Source organism: Gymnogyps californianus, chromosome 17, assembly GCF_018139145.2.
Source record: "Gymnogyps californianus isolate 813 chromosome 17, ASM1813914v2, whole genome shotgun sequence".
NCBI classification, from domain to species: Eukaryota; Metazoa; Chordata; class Aves; order Accipitriformes; family Cathartidae; genus Gymnogyps; species Gymnogyps californianus.
Genome location: NC_059487.1, coordinates 13,985,109 through 14,006,725, shown reverse-complemented (window position 1 = coordinate 14,006,725; position 21,617 = coordinate 13,985,109). Strand labels below are relative to the sequence as shown.

Here is a 21,617-nt window from a genome sequence, read left to right as displayed (position 1 = left end):
CTCTGCTTGGCAGACGCGCCTGCAGCTGGCTGGACTGATGTATGGCTGCGAGGAAGGCAAAGCCACGCTGGGTGGGTTTTTCTTCCAAATTAGAGGCGTTAGGCACTTTCCCTCCCCAGAAGTGGGGAGGTAAACAGGACCTCCCACCTATTTCGGCATGAGCTGCAGGAATTCCTAAAGGATGGAGATTTGGTGGAATTAGTCCTTGGTATCTTTCGTCAAAGCTTCTCCGGGGCTTTTGGAGAGAGTTCCACCGGCCCAACACTATGAGCTCATTCCTGTACCACCTCGGCAATGGGAACCTGGCTCCCAAACCTCGCCAGGAGCAGATGCCAAGGCTGGGAAGAGAGAGCATCCACCCTTCCTGCCCCGCTTGTGCTTGACCTGGGGAGGCCCCAGCTGCATGACACCTGAAGCCCTGTCATTGCTCAAATTGCCCAAAGGGCGTCTTGAAAGCAGAGAAGCAGCATCCGGAGATGTGCTCTGTCACTGCCTTAGAAGAGCCACGTGGGATGTATGGGGAAACCCAAAGCACGAGTTCTTGCCCAAGACCGGAGCAGCAAGCATGGCTCACATGGAGCAGATCCCTGTGAATGAAAGGGCCCCTCACAGCCCCCCAACCTCCCCTCGCCCCAAACCAGGCACCACCGTGGTCACAGCAGCTTGAAGCCACCGATGGCCAAGGGGACCGTGTCCCACGCAGGTGTCCTGTGGGTGGGTGGGGAGCTTGTTCTGCAGAATAACAGCAAACACAGCGATGTTGCCCCGGGTCTTCAAAGCACGCGGAGCCTTTCCTGCAGCTCCTGCTATCATAGAAGAGAAATATTTGCTGACCACCAAGACTTCAGTCTTACATCAGTGGATAAAAGCCTGACGTGGTCTCCCAGCCCCCTGAAAGCTGGGGCATCCACATCAGCAGGGGGTCCCCAGGCATCCCCCACTGGGGCATCCCCATGGGCAGGGGGTCCCAGCCACCTGGTTCAGCTTTTGAACCTGCACCACCAGAGGCTTTAAACTGCCCTGGCCATGGGGATAGGGCCAGATCCAGCACCCCAAGGCCCCGCGAGCTCCCACGGAAGAGAAGTGCCGCAGGCTGTCCCACCCCCATCCGGCTGACCTGGTTCAACCTGTGGGGCCAAAGAACCCAGGATGGTTTTGCAGGACTGAATCCTCCTAGCACATAACCTCTTTTTTAAATAGTGCTGAAGAGAAAAGCTGATTCAGTTAAAGACTTCATTACTTGCACTGTATCCAGGGGAGAGAGATTTATTCTTTTCATTTGCACGGCCATTAGCTTGACTCAGGATGCCCACGCACACCCTAACACAGCAGGAGCAGAGGTGCCAGTTTATGTGAGCATGGTTACAATGGATCTTCATGCCCCTTACCCCACGCAAGACCTGCTTGCCCATGCAGGACCAGGAATGATGGATTCTCCATCTGTCAGGAGCAGCATGGGCTCCGAGGCATGCTACTGTTGAGGTCTTCTGCCATGGAGGTGGAGACAGCGAGACCGAGATGCTGTCCAGGCACCATGCGCAGCGTAACGGGTTCACAAGCGAAGCGTGAGGTAATACCACCATCTATCAGAGCTTCCCAGGGTATTTACCGCCCACTTTCCCCAGCCAAGGGCTCTGGGGACAGGGGAGGCAGAGGGAGCGTGTTGGCTGGGCTGGGTGGAGACGGCGACCACGCGCCTCCGCTCCTGATGGGGCCTTGAGCTATTCCCTGAGCCTCACCGCTTCTCAATTAAAACACCTGAAAAATGCGATAATGCTTCATTACCCACTTCCCAGAGCATTTTGAGGTGTTAATTAAGTAATGTTTAGAGAAGCTGTGGTTATCCTGAGATGCACAGGCAGATAAGTGGCTACTTATAATCATCTTCTGAATCCTCATGCAAGCACACAGATCTGCCCGCAGATCCAGCTAAAGCCCACCGTGCTCCAGGGAGCATCGCGGCATGGCCAGCGGGTCCGAATGCGAGTGTCCCCTCCAAGCGGGGAGCAGGACAAATATTTACTGCTAAACCTCAGCAAAGCAGGAGGGAGCTGTTCGTCAAAGGAGCTGGGGAGCAGGACAAAGCCTCCCTCCCAGCTGGGGATGGTGCAAAACCAGACCCCTTAACGGCTCACCCCACTACCTAAAAGCCAGACTCCGGTTCCTGGGTATATTCAGGTATTGCAGAGGACCAACTTCTCCTGCTTTAGTGATCCTGCAACACCAGGGCAGCAAAGACTCTGTTCTGGGACGAGGGATATCGCTGTGCCCAGGGGAAACAGGGCCACCCGCCAGCTAGGGGCTCTCAAGCAGAAATAAGGTAATGGAAGAAAATCCCCGTTGCTTTGGTGATTGCCGCGGTGGTTAGAGAAGCAGAAGCTGCCTCCAAAGGGCCAGGGTGGCGGGGGAGAAACTGAGCTGCTGGTTTTGTGATAGCCGGGACTGCGCTGTATTATGGCAACACACTTTATAGGGTTGAAGTAAATAGGTGTGCAGGTTGGGACTTGAGGCTGGAGCTTCGTCTTGGAAGATTCGCTCTTGTTCTCCTCTCCCTGCAATGGGGCACGTCTGCACACACGTGAGCAGGGGCAGCATCTCCCTGGCGCTGCCGGTCCTGTTTAGCTTGTTCAGGGGACTGCAACCAGCGCTGGTCCCCAGCAAACCCAAAGGGCCATCGAGACAGCTCGTAGCCCCGCTGTGGCTCCGCACCGCCCGGGTGGGATCCCCATCCCAAGTCAGCGGAGGTGACCCTGGGGCAGGGTGTCTGCAGCAGGGGCTTGCTGCAAACCGGCCCCTTGGCTGGCGGAGCAGCGCACAGTGGCTGCCCTGCTTCGGGGAGGATTTTCGGGTTGTGTGAGGCGGAGGAAGGCACCTTCTCCTCCTCCTCGATGAAGCGAGAGCCAAAGCTGTTCCTCCTGTCTCACCTGTCAGGGGGTGATTTTGCAATCTGCCAGCCCCTATCCAACACCCGCACACAAAACCAGCGCGGTGGAGAGCAAGCACTGGGCTCCATTTTAGGACAGCCTGTGCCACGTTAAGTCATACAAATAAATAAATGCCCAGCAAAAAAATCCCCAGCACACACAAAAAACTGTCTCCAATCTGCCAAGTGCACAGTACATCAGCAAAGCGGATCAGCTTCGTGCTGGCCTGCAAAATACTCCTGGCACTGCAGATTTTCCATGAGTGATCAGGCAGCTTTTCTGGGTATAAATTCAATTTATAATTCTAAAATTAGACCAGGAACATAGTAGGGTAGCCAAGAAAAGAAAGTTTGGCTGGTGAAAGCAGCCCTGCCCGTCAATTACCCAGCAAAAAGTATATTACATAAATCCAGCCTGAAGCTGAACAACTCCAGTGCTGCTGATGGGGAAATATCTGGTTGTAAATCCATTGAGCTTTGCTGATCTGACAGTGTCAGAACTTCAGAGTCCTGCCATTTTTTTTTTTTTTAACATCTTAAGCTCATTTAGCTAATGAGCCGCTTTATTCTTCTGAAAGGCAACAGTGCTGAGGGTGAGGATGTGCCGTGGCTTGATGCAAGCGTGGCCGGCAGCACCGGGGATGGTAACTAGAGGCCAGGAACCCCCCAGGGACCAGGGAATGGGGGATGGCTCTGCTGTCAGAGCCAGCTGTCCGAAGTCCGTCCCTTCCCAAGCTCCCTGGCATGGGCTAGGAAATAACCTCCCTGCCGCTTTTCCTTTCCCCAGCCGCAGTCAGGAGCATCCTGCCCCGAGGAGAGATGCCATTGGTACCCAGGCGATGCCGGGGGCTGCCCCAGCCCCATGCATGAGAGCCGACGTGCCGGGGACCCTGCGCCCTGACCCGGACCCTGTGTCCTGCCCTGAGCTGAGCATCGGGAGCTGCGGAGAGCAGGTGAGCAAAGCCACGGCCGTCAGCAACCACCCTGCCCCGCGGGCTTGGGCTTTCCAAACCCACCAGATTTAAGGGCTGGATGAGGAGTTTGCCTTTGGTCCCCGACACTGGGGCTCTGTTTGCAGAGGGCACCCGTCACTTTGAAATACACCCGGCCCCGCCAGCACGCCAAAGGGCTGCTCCCGGCTCCGCCGCGGGGCCGCATCCGGCACCGCCGGGTGTATATTACAGTGACAGCTCTGGAAAGGGCTCAGGGCTGTAAATGAAATCCCTGTCTCAGGGAGTGAGCTCTGCACTGGGGGACTCTGTGGTCTGGTCTTCATCAATAAATCTCCCTCAATAAATCCTCTCAAGCGAGGCGGAGGAGCGGGGGGCTGCGGCTTCATGCCTTGGCCAGTCCACACCAGGCGAGAAGGGAGTAAAGACGAAGACCTCGGAGAGCCTGGGCTCTCTGTGGGGTTCCTCTGCTGCAGCAAAAGGCCGAATCCTGGGTGCAGATACGCGGGGGGCGATGCTCGTGCAACATCTCTGTAACCGTGTGTGTGCACGGACCAGAGACCCAAAGTCCTCGCCAGGTTTGCTGCAGAGTGGCAGTCCCGTCTGCAGGCAGGGATGGATGCTGGCATCTCAAAAAGCACCGAAAATGGCAATAGCTTTTCCCTGCTGATCAGATCCCCAGCAGGTCGCAGATCCCCGCTGACCTGGGGGCTCTGAGGAAAAGAAAGTCAGGAGTGAGCCCCAACCCTGGTGGCACTGCAGCCGCAGCCATGCATGGAAGGCAAAGCTGCTGCCCACACCCCAGCCCCAAATCCTGATCTGCCGGGCTCTGCCCGCAGCGCTGAGTCACGGCAGCAGGGATCTGGATCCGGCGCTGAGCACCTGGGCTGCCCCCACGCCCTCCGCCTACTGCCACATCCAAGCCCAGCCCTACCTCCTCGAACTGCCGGCTGGCATGAGCCCCAGCCTGGATGTCACCTTCCCGGGATGTCCCAGCTGGAGCCCCATGGCCCAAAATGCCGGGTGCTATTCAGCCCTCCGAGACACCAGCCTTGGGGAGAGGGCAGCACTGAGGTGGGCAGGGACTGATCCGGCACCAGTGAGCATCACAGGGAGCCCATGCAGCCACCACCGGCTCTGCTCCCGCTTGCAATCCCTTCCCAGTTTACAGCACTGGGGAATGCAATGGGAATTAGTGCCTGAGAACTTCAAAACCTTCCCAGCCGGCACTCGGGGTTTTAGCCCTGTGACGGCAGCGGTGGGTCTCACAACCTCCCTTCAACCCTGGGGAGGTGCTTTGCCCAGGGCAAAGCCAAATTTAGGACTCAGCGATCCCGGGAAGAGCTTCCCATTAACATCAGGGGATTGTTTTTTTCTTTTTTGGAGTAGAGCCGGGTATTATTTCCCCTGGCTCGTTATTCAGCTATGGCTCTTGGGGCTGAACAGCAGAGATCAGTTCCCAATCCCATTTCACGGCAGCCGATCCCGAGCTGCACGAGCTGTGACAAGCCGTGCCTTGCCTCGGGTGGCTTTTACTTGCTGGGAGAGATCACCCAGCTCTGGGAAAGGGTGGGTTATGCCCAGGGAAGTGGGAGCAATGAATATTTTTTTAATTGATTCCCCAGAGAGTGAGATCTCTGCTCCGTTTGTACCAGATTTGCTCGAAAGGCAAACGAAGTCACTCCGAGATGGTTTGTGTTTAGGCAGGTGTTGCACTGATCCAAGCACGCTAAGAGCACGCAAGCCGAGCTCGCTGCTTGTGCTCGCCGGCGCGTGCCTCATTTCTTTTGAAAATCAGACGCTTTAGGGGAAAGTTTCTTCTTCCAGCTCTGCATGCCCACATCTTGCATATGCAGGCGATCCGGCACACCTCTGCTCTGCATGCAGATAAAGGCACAGGCGGGCTGCCGGCAGAGAGCCGGGCTGGGAGGGAACGTGCTGAAGCCCAACAGAAACCTCCCTGTGCTGCCGTGGGGCTGCAAAACCCAGGTCCCAGCCCAGCCTTTCACCTTCGAACAACAGAGGGGAGGTTTTCTTCCTGGTCATCTCTGCACAGTTGAAGGCTGAGTGCTCAGGTGCTTTGTCAGGAACAGGATTACTGGCTGCGACTCAGTAACCCGGCATGACTTTTAGGGGAGAAGCTCCTGTGCGGTGATGCTGAATGCTCCCACGTTGAAGTCCCTATTCTTCCAGCGTGGTTTGGGTGATCCCGGAGGACACCCCGGGGCGAGCAGGGCTTTGCTGACCTGCTCGGGGGGGGCAGGGAGGTTGCACACCCCTCCTGCCCAAACCCCAGGGGACACTTCACGATGCTCTGCGGGGATGCTCGGACACACGCCCCTCCCCGGTACCACCATGGTCCAGGAGGGACCTGGTCCCACAGCTATTTTAGGGGGTCTGAGACTCCCCGAGGCTTTGGCTGATGGAAAAGAAAGAGTTTATCCCAACATCAGCATCCCAGGGAGGAATGAGGTCATCACTGATGTAATGAACTTTCTCATCTCCAAAGCTGCCACTTTCCATTCCTGTTAGTAATTTCAAAATCTATGGGATTAGGGCAAAATTCTTAAAATTAGGGCAAAAATTCTTTAAAATTCTTAAAATTAGGGCAACATTCTTAAAAAACAACCACGTTACTTTCAGGCTGTTTGTTTACCTCCTGCCTGTCCCAGCTTACTGAGCTGGGGGTGTCATGGGTTGCTCTCCACCTCTCCTGTTGTTTGGGGGTGTTTTCAACCAAAAAAGGAAAAAGCAAAGTTTTTTTAGAAAGCAGAGCGCTTTATCTCTTCTCGGGCATTATTGAACACTACTGCCAGCACTAAGTGATGGCATTCAGCATGACGGAGCATTAACAACCCCATAACCTCAATGAGGAAACTGAGGCAGGGGCAGGTGGAGCAGAGACCTGAGCCCAGGGCAGGAGCTGGGACGCTGCTCCCAGTACGGAGGGGCTGGGGGCAGCCAGCGCACCCCAGCATGCCCCAGCTTGCATCCAGCCCCACGGGTGCTGTGCCCACACCGGCTCTGCACCCACCAGGCTTCCTGCGGGACTCGGCTCTGCACGTCACCTCTCCAGGTTTCTCTGTAAAATGGGGTGAATAACACTCAGTTTGGTGTCTCCCAAGGGTTCGAAGAGGCTGCAGCCAGCGAGGCCACGCAGGGAGCCTGGGCGATGACAGCGGGGTGGCCGAGCGGTATGTGTTACCTCTGTAGAAGCTGTGCGCGGTGCCAGAGGGAGGAGGGATGTGCAGGATCATCTCAGGACCCGGTGGGAGATGGGTCCATCAGGGCTCAAGCACCAAAGCTGCCACGAGTTTCCCCATCATCTGTCCCCAGCAATGTGGTCCCGACACGAGCCCTGCAGTCCCTTCCTCAAGAAGATGCCCTGCCCCGCCTCATCCCAGAGAAATGCAATTTAAACAGCTCAAAGAGTAGAGGAAAAGCCTGATTTTTCAGCTGGGCTTTCAGTTCTCCCATTTTCTGAGCCATCACTCTCTGCTTTGCCTGTGCCCCCAGCCTGGGGCTGAGGCAGGGTGGACAAAAATGCGTCCCTGGATGAGCCTGCTGCTTTGTGCATGTCTGTGGTTTAGCAAGTAATTTCACTTTCTAGATTTGGGCTTTGTCCTGTTTCTAAGACTTTCCAGAACACCACATACACAAGACATTTCTCTTTTATCAGACTTTTTCTTTCTATTTTAGGCTGAAACCTGAATAATTTGAAACGAAAGGACTTCCTCACGCTGGAAGCAGCCTGGCGTGCGGCACAGCCCTGAACATGACCACGGAGAGTTTTGCAGAGTTCTTGAATAAGCTCAAGGAAATCCATGAGAAAGAGGTCCAAGGTAAGGAGAGACGAGAAGTCTTATTAAAAACTAGCCAAGGTCCTTTTCTTTGTAATGCCACCTTGATTTCTTTGGTTTCAAACAACCTGAAGGGAGGAGGAGCAGATGTGGATTAGGGAGCTTCGGGAATTAGGGCTCAGCAAGCATCCCTCATGGGGATGGGTGGGGATGCAGGGTCACAGCCTGGCCCTCAGGGGACCACAGCCTCCAATGGCACCTTGGTATCTCTCACTGGTGGAGAACGAGGTTTACTGAGAAAACCAGTAACTTTTTGGAGTATGATGAGAAGCAGAAGAGAGGGCATTCCTGCATCCATTGTTCCTGGAAAGCAAGCCACGGAGGTGCTCAGTCCCTGCAGGAATCCCATTTGCTCCAAGCATTAATCATGGGGAATTTGGCTCCTTTCCTGCTCCTGCTGCCGTGGTCTGTGATAAAGGTGAATTGGGAGGTTTGCAGAAGCGACATGCACACCTGCTGGGCATCTTCTCTGAGCGACGTGGATTGGAGTATATTTGGATACTGAGGGATCAAAGGGAAAGTGGAAAGATGCAATAATCTGTAAGACAGAAGCAGCAGGAGTGTGAGGCTCTGTTAAAGAAAACCTTAGAGTCAGGTTGGATAGTTCATTCCTCTAGTGAATAAATTATTCCTCAGGTCACACATTATTAAAATAAGAACCATTAGGTTAAGCAACCAAATGCCAAATCCAATTGTTTTCCTATTAGAATCATTCCCAATATCAATATTATGAACAAAACAACAGTGCTTTTGGAGGATTCTGGCTTGTGAATTCATTCTTCTCTTGTGTAATTTCAAGCCGTGTGAGAGTTAGAGGAAACTGTTGAGCAATTTAAACCACATGTTTACATCTACTTTGCATAAAATGGATTTGACAAGAAGTAACGTCTGCAGATCCATCAACGAAAGCCGTTCTTGTTCAGCTGTAAATATCCTCCAAGATGCTTTTCAGCCCTGAGAGTTATAAAATACTGCCCACCTGGGAAATGTGTACTGTAACAAGAAATAAGTAGAAACAAAACTGAAACAGACTTTTTGGAGGGGGAGGGAAAAGCAGACTCATTAAATAGTGGAAATACAAAATGTGCTCACATTTTGTACAACTTTTCCAGCTACATTAAACTGTGATATTGCTTAACACAGGCAATGTGTTATTCCTTCTCGGAAATAAGGTTTGTAAATTGGTGAGGTTTCTGCAAAGCCAGGCACCCTCCTGCAGTTCCGTCATTGCATTTTGTTTCTGAGTGCCAGGGAATTGGCAATAAATACCCACCTCTCTGTCTCTGTTAATTATTCCAGGTCTGCAAAGCAAGCTGACGGAGCTGACGACGGAGAAGTGTCGGTGAGCAATGCCACGTCTGCTCTACCCACGCTGCGGCGGGACGGGGAGCGGAGGGGAGGTTATGCCGCTTCATTTTCAGACCTCCTGGGCACTCCTCCGAGGCTGCCTGATTTAGAGAGCAGAATTTGCCTTTCTGGCTCTGCCAAATTCAAAACTTTTGGTGACTTTTGCCATGCAAGTCCCCAGCACAGGCAGGGCTTGGGGTGTTCCCAGCCTACCTCCAGTTTGCCTTGCCACCGGCAAGTCATGCTTGTGCCAACGGGCGCTTGCTCTCTTGGGAAGCAATAAACTGGGACAAAGCAAGCTGCTAACTCCAAGGGCGGGTGTCACAGGGCAGTGTCTGGGCTCTAACACACTTGTTTCCCCTCCTGCCACACAAGCAAAAGCAATTCGGCCATACCGGTGTGAGCAGCACGGTGGGCTCAGGGCAGAAATCCTTCCACTTGACAGGGCACCGCAGATAAAGGCACAGATTTCGGGGAGAAATCTAATAACCCTCTTTTCTTTGTTCTGTTTCTTCAATTAGTGATGCTCAGAGAATTGAAGAGTTGTTTGCTAAAAATCACCAATTAAGGGAACAACAGAAGGTCCTTAAAGAAAATGTAAAGGTGTTAGAAAACAGGTAAGATTTATTTTTCAATAGGGTGCTGTTCAGTGGCAGCGAGTGCACCCTCCTAGGGGGAGAGTTTGGGGTTTGCTCTCTTCCCAGAAGTGGGATGTAGCACATGAACCTCTTTTTTGCTCATACTCGGCTGCTGAGAGAGCTGGAGGAGCCCAGGCACGTGCAGAGGAGCTTTCCTAAGCTGATGGTGGTGGGACTGCATCTGGCGGGGTAGAAGGGCCAGGGCTGGGCCGCACGGGTGATAACCCCTCTCACCAATTCTGGGTGACGGGCTGAGTGTTCATGCTTCTCCGTGGGGAGGGCAGGAGCTTATTTCCCCCATGGGAACCGTGTAGTAACAAGCTGCTGGCCATGGGTTTTCCTCTAGGCTGCGAGCAGGTCTCTGTGACAGATGCATGGTCACCCAGGAGCTGGCGAAAAAGAAGCAGAATGAGTACGAGACTTCCCATTTCCAGAGCCTGCAGCACATCTTCATCCTCAGTACGTATTGCTGCCTGCTGTAAGCTTGGCTTTGGCTGGCTGAGTCTTTGCTCAGTTAATGCCTCTCCCAGATATTTGCACGTGAGCCCTCCCAGTGACCGGGTACTCAGGAGGGATTTGGGGATGGAGAGAAGGGAGGGAGCCAATGCAAGTGTGGGGGTCTTGAAAAATCAGATCTGACCAGGACTACAGATGGCAACCCACGTCCCCCCCAAGCAGAGGTAACCACTTACACGAAGCAGCAGAGCTGGGAGGTTGCAGCCCTCTGCACCCCCAGAAAAATGGGAGATGCTCACGCCGAGAGCAGCCCCAAGCTGGCCAGGCCATGTCAGCTGCCTGGAAAAAAGATCCATTTGGCACCACAGAAGCAACAGTCTGGCAAAGACAGGAAAGTCATAGCAGCAGCTCAGCACGGGTAAATGGAAATCAAGCAACATGTGTGATGGATCTTCTCCCGAGCCTTTGGCAGAGCTCCCAGAACCGCTCAGGCTCGGGGTGTTTTTCCCTGGGGATCTGGCTGGCCCAGGGAGGGTCGCGAGAGTAAAGGAGATAAGGCATTAGGAGGGATGGAGAGGTGCCAACAGCCCTTGGTTTATCTCTCCTGTTATGACATTGCTCCCCAAGTGCTGCTTTCGAGCAGGAGCAAGCTGAGGCAGCAGCCCACCCTGCCCGGGAGCCTGCCTGCTCTCGCTCGCTGCCTCCTCGCTGCAGCACCCGGCTGCTGGGTGCTCACAGCTCCCTCTGGCCTTCGTCCGATCCCCCCGAGGCCCCCAGTCCTCCCCCTAACACAGCACCCGCTCATCGGAGGCGGCCATGGTGCTCACAGGCAGGATGCTGGCTGTGTCCATCCCGCCGTGCCAGAGCCACCACCCCATCTGGGTTACGCTCTCCCCCTAAGCTGGATGGGCTGCAAGCAGACCCCAATCCTGACCAAACCCGAGTCGGAAAGTTGCTCCCTTTTATTCCTTAGCCCCCAGCATGTTTTCAGAGAAGGAAGGAAATTTGGCATCCCTCCGAAACCTGGTGCCATTCCCTCCTCCCCCCGCCGTGCACCCCAGCAAGCTGCGAGGAGCATCAGCTCTTTGCTTGCAGCGCCTGAATCCACGGCACAACTTGTGTCCCTGCAGCTAACGAGACGAACCGCCTGAAGGAAGAGAACAAAACTCTCAAGGAAGAACTGAAGAGGCTCCGGAGCCTGGAGTAAGCACTCTCCTGGGTTTCATTCATTACGAGGGGTGTTGGTAAGGACAGAGGCATCCCTGCAGCTGAGCAGGGCTACGTCCAGACCGTGGCATCCTCAGGGGTATTTTAGCATCTAATTCCTATGGATTCCTGTAGATGTTAGACACTGAAACACCCATAATGATCTCTAAGTCCTTGTTGACCTTTGCTCACTCCCCTGTTCACCTGCATCCAAGGATTCAGTTTTTGGGGAACAAGGTTATTCAACATCCCCCCCATGGGGGACTGCTCATGGGAAGCAAAGCCCTGGGCTGCTCACCTTGGCCACGGACCTCAAGCTGGGCTTCCATGGCTTTTCCATGGCACCAGCTCCCCTCCTGCAGCAGCCAGAGAGGGTCTGCAGGAAGCAGGTTGTGTTTGGGGGAAGGAGAGTGACACGCAAGGGACTGAGACGGGATTAAGAGGGAGAAGCGATCTGCACCAACAGGTTCATATCCCAGCAGAGCGCTGTGCTGAAAGCCAAGTAACCTGCCAGACTGGCCAATATATACAAATCAGCTCATTCCTCAAGGGTTTAAAGTCCAGAGGAATTAGCACTGAGGGATTAGTTTAGAAATGTGTTTTCTTTGGAGCATAGAAGCACCATCCGCTTAAAGAGAAACTCTCGCTTTTACTCCCCAATGCTTCCCAAGGCCTGAGGAGTTTCAGAGCTGTAGGTTGGGCTGGGTTTGCTGAGCACCGAGCGCTCCTGCTCTGCTCTGCTCTTCCCTGGGCTGCTGAATAGGAAGATTTCTGGCCAAACACCCATGTCTCGGCATCAGGGTCCAGCCAGGACTTTGTCCATGACGTAAGCATGGGTCTCCGAGACTCAGTGACTCCCTTGTAGTGACCAAGAGCATCAGCCCCACCAGCTCGATATGGTAAAGGGGGACAGTCGCCACATCCCCGTGCTGAATCCACTCCTACACCAGGCTGAAAGCCCAACCGGGGACGTACAGGTTCTCACAGAGCTTTTGCAATAGCCACAGTTGAGTTTTGGCTTACCCAATGTCGTGGCTTCCTGCGACGTTACCCACGGCCAAGTGGGGAAATCAGACCTTGAGCTGTCGTGCTGCCTCTGTCCCATGCTCCAGACTGCAGCTGAGCTAGCAATAAGCTGCAATGGAAGAAGGTGAGTCTGAGGATCGGTATGTCCACATATATATATATATATATAAAAATATGTATATTTATATATTGGGCTCTATAACTCAGAGCTCCCAGTACAGTGGCTCTCAAACCTTCCTTCTCCTGCCCTTTCTCATTCATTCATGTCCTCCTCCTTTCAACAGAGACAAGAAAAAGCACCCAGGAGTTACCTCCAGAGAAAGCAGCTCTACCCCCAGCTCCCCCTTGGCTTTACTGTCCCCAGCGAGCAGGAACGCCGACACCGAGAAAGCAGCTCACAGGGGAGCAGAAGAAGCCCACCATGATGTGCCAGGCCTCGAGCTGGGAGAAGGTGGGTGCTGCTGGCTCCTGCCACCCTTGTGGGACCTGAAGATGGGAAGAGTGACTGAGCCGTGGTGCAAAGCTGCACCATGGGTAGGGTCTGGAGAGCAAAAACCAAGCTGTTGGCAGCTCAGATGGACATTGTCATGGGCAGAATAGCAGCTGGGGGCAGGGGGGGAGGGAATGCATGTCAAGGGACAAACATGTTGCTCTGCATTAGAGCAAAAGAGTGCTTGGGTGCCCTCACTGTACGATGAGTGCTGTGCAGGTGTGGACCCGTCACCCATTTCATGCAGAGACCATGTCGTTGCCTTGCTGCCACCCACACATGCAATGGAGGGTACATTCAATCAGGTGCTGGCTTGAGCCAGACGGAAATTTTGGCTCAAAATCTTCAATAGGAGGTGGTTGGTGCCAGCCAGTGGCATCCTTGGGAGGCCGCGAGACTCCAGCACGCTGCAGGGCAGGGCAGCCTGCAACAGCTCTGCAGGACCATCACGGTGGCTGGTTGTGTCTTTTTTGCAGAAAAGCCTGCAGGACAGAGAACCTCTCCAAGCAGTAGGACTACCCCAGGCACCGTCCTCCAAGAAGTCAGCCTCGCAGAAATGGTGAGTTGCTGGAGGTAGCCTGATGTCTTCAGGCCTTCTACCCACCACTGTGGTCATCTGAACTGGATCAAGAGAGGTAGACTGGGATAGGGAGGCACTTAGTGGGTGAAACAATTAGCCGGACTGGGACAGTTTGCCATTGCCAGAGGCAAGGAGAGCACCTACCAAATGCCAGAAGCATTCTCTCTGCAGAAATTGCCACTCACTGCAAGCAAAGCATTTGGAGTTTGGCACAGGCTCCTGTCCCCACTGTGAGTGTGCACATCTTTCTTTGCTCCTGTGTTTATCCTCCATGACAACACATCCAGCATGCTTGAGTCCTCTGCCCATCGCTCTGGTTCCTCTCTCAGATGTCTTGCTGGGGAAAGCTCTGAGGAGTGAAGGACCTGGGCACATTGTGCTGAGCCACATTTCAGTGCAGCTTATCCTGAGTTATAGAGTCAGCTCTCCATTATCTGGGCGAGCAAGAAGCTGGAGCATTGTGCGTGTTGGAAAAGCCTGGAGAACATGTAAACTGTGGGAGTTGTGGGTACTGAGAACAAATACACCACAGCAGCCCTGCCCAAGAGCATCGCAGATGTCTCTCCATCTGCAGCATAATGAATATTGGTATTTTCAGAGGGCCTGGCATTCAGTGGTTGCCATTTTCTGCATTGATGCAAGCCTGCCATGCCTTTAAAACACAGAGAGTGTGTGTCAGCTGAGGGATGCTGAGTGATATGGTGATATTGGGCATTGGGAGATGAGACTGCAGGACCTGGAGCCCTGTTCCTGGTCGTGGGAACTCAAGCCCACATACACACCCACATAGATGCTTCTGTTTTGGCACAGGCTTTGCTTACCTGAACTCCACAGAAAACTTGAAAGAGCAGGTGAAAAGGGGTTTTGGTAAGGCTGCAGGCAGGCTGTGAGGATAATTAATAGGGATCACAGGAAGGGTTGGTGACATCTCCAGGTGGGCAGGGGAAAGTCAAGTCAGAACATGTGGCAAGTCTTTTATGACAGCAGATGGAGATGATGATGTCCTGGCCTCACAGCCAGGTACTCCACTGGAAATACACCCATCAAATCAGTGCATGCTAGGAGCTTGCATGAATAAAGTCTAGTGGCCTGACTAGGGGTCAGGGAATTTGCAGGGTCTTATCTTGGTTAAGCCACTGAATCATGGCTTGACTTGAGAGGAGGCGCAAGACCTCCTGGGCTACAAATCAGTGCAGCCAGAAAATAGAGAGTACTGTAGATCCCGCTAGAAAACACGAAGGGGAAATTTCCTGGGAAAACCAATACAAATGTGGTTGAGCTGCTGACCAGAATTGTGTCAAACAGAGCACTTAGGAGCTGTCTGTCTTGTTCACGCTGGTGAAGAGCTGCGTCTCTGCTCAGCGGGCTCCCCTTAGCCACGCGCTGCCTGGGGTGGACAGCAGAACGGCTCACCTGGACTTTCTCCCCTCTGCCGCAGGTCTCCCAGAGGATTGCCAACCAGCTGCATGGAACCATTGCCCTGGTGAGACCCGGCTCCAGACCCTGCCTCCTGGAAAAAAGTCCTTCGGGGGCAGCAGTGTCCCCACCGGCAAGGAAGACTCCTCTCCCGCCGGAGCGCGAGCACAGCCCCAGCCTTGAGGCGTGAGTTACCTGCTCGTGGGTCGCGGTGTGGGCCTGATCTATGGCCCGTTGCAGCTGTGCCACCGGGCAGACTGTGATGAGATGGCCGGTATTCGCTGTATCTGCCCACCTTCTTCTCCAGACTTCTCCCACGGCCTTGGGGAGGGGGAGTCTCCCAGTTTACACCAGCAAAAAATGACTGGAATCCAGCCCGACGAGATCAGCCTCTCCTTACTCCAGCTTCGTCAGACAGACCCATAAAGCGAACCGGGTGCCCCCACCTCCAGCCAGGAGGAGAAGGACTTGCCTCACGGGAGGCAGCAATCCCTGCTCCTCCTTATCTTTTCTAATGGGCTTTTCTGCAGGGCTCAGCACTTCCCCGGGCTTATCCTCCCCATTGATTTCAGAAGCGCAGAGGGCTGAGCAAAGCCAGTGAGTTCACCTGTAAAGACAGCAAGTTTCCCAGAGTGGGAGTAGATCTGCCAAGCATTCCCGGGAAAAGCTCGCACACAGGGAAGCTGCCAAATAACCAGCAACAGCAGGGACTTGGTTTGCAGGGCAGGTTCATGCACCATACCGACCTTCTTAGCACGGCTGTAAAAATCTCCCATTAAGTGAGATTAGGAGAGGGTGGGCTGTTCCTCTGTCCTGGAGGTCTTCAGGCCCACCAAGGCACTAAGAAAGCCGAATGGGGGGGAGTTAGGATGTTTCTGGCTGTAAGGCATGGTTTGCAAGTGACTTCTCAGCAGCAGTGCTGATGTGAGCGGTCACTGCATCCCCCCACTTGCTCAACGCCCTGCCTGGAGCTGCTGTGGCCCAGGGACAGGAGAGCGCAGTTGGATGGTGGGATGGTGATGGCTCTCTGCAGTGTGCACAGTGCAGAGACCCACTGCCGGCTGCCTGATCCCCGTGGCCACTGGGACCCTCCTCCCCAGCACAGCACCCGAAGGCAAGCATGATGCACGGGCCAAGAGCAGGAGAGACCACGCACATCACCTGCAGGAGCTGGAAAATCACATGAAAATTCTCTAATTAACACCATTATTTCTTCCTGCTTCTTTTAGTTGTTTAACAGCAAGCAAACTAGACTCCCCCAAGGTTGCTCCATCCTACGAAAACCTAAAACTGACCGCCCGGAGAGAGCAGCTCTGCCTCCTCCACAAGCACCTTTCCCTGCACCAGCTGGGGCTGGCGAGCAACTGTACCTCAGCCGACCGGGACGGCGGCAGCTTCTCCAGCCATTTGCTCAGGGCCAAAGACGCCGATGGCAGGACGCGGTCGCATGACGGCTGGGAAGATCGCGCAGCCTTGCTGAAGCTCCCTGCCGCCATGGTGTACATGAGGGATCAGCACCTGGAGGAGAAGCTGCACCTCCTCAAGCACAGGGAGCAGCTGCAGCATTTCCTCATGCAGCAGTGCCAGCCAGGGCAACGGGCAGATGGAGACCCAAAGCTCACGCCCAAGGAGCGGCCCCTCTCCCCGTGGCCAAGTATCACGCCGGCATGCAAGGAGGAAAGGTCCTTCCTGGAGGACACCGTGGATGGGAAGGAAGAGAAGGAGCTTTGGCTGAGCCAGGATGGCTCCGAGCCCCGAGAAAAGGCAGAGGTGGCAAGGGACGATGGTGCAGACGCACCGCTGGATCTGTCAGACTCCGGCCGCAGCAGAGAAACGGGCTGGCACAACCGCCGGGACCTGTGGGGGCCCGGTAGCCCACGGCCAAGCCCCAGGGAGAGCCCCGCCGTGCCAGCAGCTCACGGCCCCTGCGGGAGACATGGGGCAGAGCGGGACGACTTGCGCTTCCCCTACTGCTGGCCCAATGCCACCGGGCACTGCCTGATGCTGTCAAGGAGGAGGATGAAGAGGAGGAGGAAGCAGCTGTGGTGAGTACAGCTCATGTTGGCACCAACCGTGGCCCCCTTCCCCTCACCAGAGAGTCCGACACTGGTGCCAGCACCATTATGACCACCATTAACGCCCCATGAGAGGATGGCTTTGCTGCATGTGAAGCCAACAGGGACGTATTTGCACGTGGTAAAGCCGTGGCTGTTCAGCCCTGGCCCTCGTTTCCTACCGCCCCTCCCCTCCGGTGACCACGGGGTTTCGTCCGGTCCAAGGACTGGTGTGTGGCAGTGCCTGCGCCCTGTCCTGCAGGTTGGTGCAGGAGGGGTGCTGGGCTCCCCTGCAACACACCATGAGTGCACAGAAATGCCTCTGCGATGCTCGTCCCCACCTGTGTCACAGCCACCGCGTAGGGGCTGCGGAAAACCCTTTCCTCCTGCCCTGCGAAGGCAGCATTTGTGCTCCCTGTATCTTACAGCTTGCGCTCTCACGGGCACATCCAACAAACAACTCCACGCCGAGTGACCCAGAGGCCCTTCCAGAGACCAGGGTGAGACTGGCTGTCAGCGTACAGAAGGGAGAACCAGGTAAAAAGCCCCAGGCAAACGTGACATTTGAGAAGGCAAGAGCAAAAGGTGCATTTTGGTGAAGGTATCTTACAGCCGGGAGCAGTCTGTGCTGGGCTCTGCACGCACCTGCAATCCCCGCCGACTGCAGCAGTAGCTAACCAGCACGGGACACCCTTCCAGGGACCCAGGTGCTGCTGGCTCCCAGCTCTTTTGAGCCATCAGGGGAACTTCAGGTTTCACATTCCCGTCCTTGAGGGCTCAATTTTCAACCCTAGGGATGCCCAAAATTCAGGTTCAGTATCTATAGGGAGAAAATAACCCTGGCTGTTCTGGAGAAGAGCCCAGTATCTCTGCCCAGCACAGACCAGGAGGCACCCATGGGGTGCCCTTGCACACTCTGCAGAGCACCCCGCACTCAGCTGCTGGGTGGCACAGAGTTCTCCAGGAGCTAAAAAGGTCAGTTTAGCACTGACCTGTTGGCAAAACCCACTCCACGGTGAGCCGTGACAAGAGAATGTTGCTGCTCCAGCGTTACCCGCTCCTCTCAGGGAAGCAGAAACTCAGAAGTTGCCCCAGCAGAGATGGGGGAAATGCAAGAGGTTTGCAGGACTAGCACTGGAAAAACCATCCCTGTCTGTGCCCCACTGCTCCAAAGCGTGCCCTGTGCTGGCACAGCATGTAGGGTTGAGCATGGAGCGAGGGATGCTGGTACCTGCAGCAGGTAGGATGGGATGCTCTCTTCCCTTTCCCTGCTCCATCCCCGCTAAGAGCCCTTTCCATTCCCAAAACCAGCAGTGCCCTTAGTCTGGGGACATGTGGTGCTTTCTCCCTGCCTGACCACTGCGGGACGTGGGTGCCAGGTTTTCCCCGGGCGGGTGGCAGGCAGCAGCCATGGGGAGCGGAGCGGGAAGCACGTCTGCTGAGAGCTGCTCGGTACCAGCCTTACTGGCTCAGCCAGAAAGTTGAGCTCGCCTGGATTAGTTGGTCTGGGCGTGTCGGAGCGGTTTGGGAACACTCTCCGGAGCAGGATTTTGCACGGTGGAAAAAAAAAAAAAAAAAAGGGAGTCCTCTGTGATTTACATGCTAAGGAGATATCATCATAGCAGAAGAATTTCAGCTGATTACATTTTGGGTGTGGGAATACAGGACTTTCTTCAGTTCTCACCTTAAGGTTGACACAAAGCCCAGGAAACAATACACAAATACTTCTGCACTTTCTAGTGAACCTTAACGTGCAGAAGGATAAAGTGAGGACAGGATCGGACTACAGGGGCTCTAGGAGTACCTGAAAGCAGCACCGTCTGCTCTCCCACCCGGGCAGGGGCAGCAAGGGAGGCTGCCCTGCCGCAGTCCCACCCCGGCTAGACCTGAGTGTCAGGAGCAAGAAGTACTGAGGTCCTGGAATGCCCCTGCCCCTCGGAAGAGGGCACAGCTCCGTCCCCAGCCCTTTCTGCCCCTCCACGGCCAGCACGGGTGTACCGCTGTGGGTGCAGGCAGGGTGATGCCACCGCCAGCAAGGCTCAGTCCCTGGCCCAGGCAGCTTCGCTCTGTGCAAAGGTCGGGTGCGTGTCTGGTGTGTGCAGGTACGTGTCTGGGGTTGTGTAGCCTCGGGGCCTGTGTGCAGCAAAATCCTTTTGCTGGGCAGGGAAGCAACTCCCCTGCCTTTCCTTCCTCTGCTCCTCAGCACACGTTCCCTGCTGAGAGCCACCGACCGGCACCGGCAGCAAACTTGAGGATTGCCATTTTGGCCTCTTTACCCAGACACGCTTCTCCCCACCTGGATCTCAAACGGGAAGGTACAGTCTGGGGTTTTAAATACCCCTCACCTTCCCAACCTGCACGTAGCCACGGGCTTCGGGGCAGCGCTTGCAACCTTGGGGTAGCAAAGTCCTACGGATACAGCTTTATTGAGGACTGGTTCCCCAACAGAGTCCTGTTGGATCTCCCATAAACATTCATTTCAAGCCACATAGCTCGCAGTGCCTCTGCTTTGCAACACAGTTTATTGCTGAATCTGTTTTCTGCCTCGATGGCTCTCAGAGCCTGGGCTGGTGGCTCTGCATCTGCTCGTGAGCTTGTCGGGCCTGCCGCCAGCCAAAAAACCTTTCTTTTTTGTTTCTTTAGATGACGATGATGCTGAGTCGGGGAAGCAGGAATCTGATGAGCCAGACACGACGGACAGCGAGGTGTGTTTGCTCTCCTCAGCCCATTAGCTTAGGCTGTTGGGTCCGAGAGGCATAAGACGGGTTGTCCCCGCCCAAACTCACTCCAGAAGGTGATGGCCTTCCTACGAGGTGCCAAACCCCATTCCCACACTGTTACCCAACTTGTTGCTGAGGGATAGAGATATCGCTCTTTCCAGCTAGTCAAGAGGGTTTATGAACAACAGCATTTGTCACCACTCCATAGCAATGGTCACAAAGGTCCCCAGCAATGCAGCCGGGCCATCAGCTCCCTGGGAAAGCCAGGGTGGTTTGTAGACTGACTGCTCTTCTCGTTGGTGCAGGTGGCTGCCCCATATGAAGATGATATCCTACAAGAAGCCCAGGCTGACGGGAAATATTTTTGCACCAAAGACAAAGCTCATACGCTGCCAAAGAAGAGAAAAAGAGGACAGGATCCCTGGACAAAAGGTAGGGAGGAGGAGTTCCTCATGGCATCAGCTCAGGGCTACAACTTGTGCTGCTTCCCAAGGGGCTCCTGTGAGAAATGCCTGAGGGCACCAGCCGCCTTCCCTGCAGCAGAGCGGAGGGTGCTCCTCCGCCGAGTGCATGCCACACTGCGCCGTGTTTTGGCAACAGTTGTGTCTCCAGCCAGAGGAGCCCCTGCTAATGGTTAGCCAGGGGAGCACTCCTGAGCACCTAAGCTAACAGGGCTAAGTCCCTCGTGTTTGCTTAGCTGGTCAGGGAGGTGGTGATTGGAGAAGGCCAGATTCCCAGGGGTGAGTTATTGACATTCAGAGAAAGGTTTCTGCCAGCTCTGTTGATCTTCCTGTGCGGCTGTGGAGGTTTCCCTGCTGACAGAGCAATGTGTTGTACCCGTGTTTCCTACAGGTGAATAAGCAGAAAACTGCTCCTGATAAGGGCAAGGATAAGACAGTGTGCCTGTCAAGCCTTAAAAAGTGCTCTGTCAGAAATACCCCGCTACTAAACCCCCTTTGTACTGTTAGTAAAGACAGGGAAGTGTTGACCTAATTATAAATGTAGAGAGGGCTGTTGCTTAAGCACAAAGGGAGCTTGTTTAACAGGCAAGCGCTGCCCCTTACTCCATGCCCGGCCTTCAGAGGTGCCTGCTCGCTCGGGGGACACCACCGCAGCTGAGTGAGAAGCGTATTTGCTCTACAAAACCAGCCGCTCGGAGCAATGGGGAGGAAGCTGCCCTGTGCTCCCCAGGGCAGACACCATCTGACCCTCTGGGACCGGATGGGGATGTCCCGAGCGAGGGCTGGAAGCAGTTGTGGCAGGAATGGGGTGATGGAGAGGCATAGCCCCTCTCTCAGCATGTGGTGTGTGCCATGTACCGGACTGGAAGGGGGAGACATCCAAGAAATGCATGCCGCTGGTCTGGGCACCCTCTCAGGTACACTCCTGCACCAGGTTGATTCTCTGCCTATTTCTGCATCACATGTTGTTTCTGTTTCCAGGGTCACAACAGCCTCCCCCAGGTACCCATGCATCTCACGTGTGAGAGGGTTTCTCTTCATCTTGAGCTTTGCTTCCTCCTGCACTGTCCCTATTTTGGAACGAGGCCACGCTGACCTCATACATGTAAATCCATTGCTCTGTGGTTAACTCCTGCGGTCATCTTGCTGTTTACAGGAGCTAAGAAGTCAATGAGAGGAAGAAAGAAAGTCAAAGTGGAGCAGTGCTCCACGGGGATCATGAAGGAACCGGAGAACTGCTCTGCTTCCCACAACGATACCTCCGAGGAGAGCTAACAGCAGGGCAGGATGAGAAGCGACACAGACACTGCAGACCAAAGGAGAGGGCTCGGAGACGTCAGCAACCCACCCACGCTGGGAGAGCGACTCCTCCTGCCGTGCTGGGCCAGGCAGTGGGGAATTCATAAGGACTCGTTAATGAGCAGAGCACCCTGAAAATCCTCACTCGGTGCCGCGGGAGAGGCTAGGCAAGGAAGAGCTGTGCAGGTGAT

The 21,617-nt window shown here is 54.7% G+C and overlaps 1 protein-coding gene across 1 annotated transcript; it reads left to right on the top strand.

Annotated features, from left to right (window-relative positions):
- The first annotated feature begins 7,648 nt into the window (after nt 1-7,648).
- RBBP8NL (RBBP8 N-terminal like) lies at nt 7,649-21,402 on the top strand. Its single transcript, XM_050907579.1, is given in 14 exon segments — nt 7,649-7,715; nt 9,033-9,075; nt 9,602-9,697; nt 10,065-10,177; nt 11,305-11,377; nt 12,691-12,857; nt 13,373-13,455; nt 14,915-15,078; nt 16,122-16,876; nt 16,879-16,937; nt 17,375-17,483; nt 19,590-19,651; nt 19,972-20,098; nt 21,284-21,402. Coding segments are annotated over 14 exon segments (2,037 nt in total).
- Nucleotides 21,403-21,617: the final 215 nt, after the last annotated feature.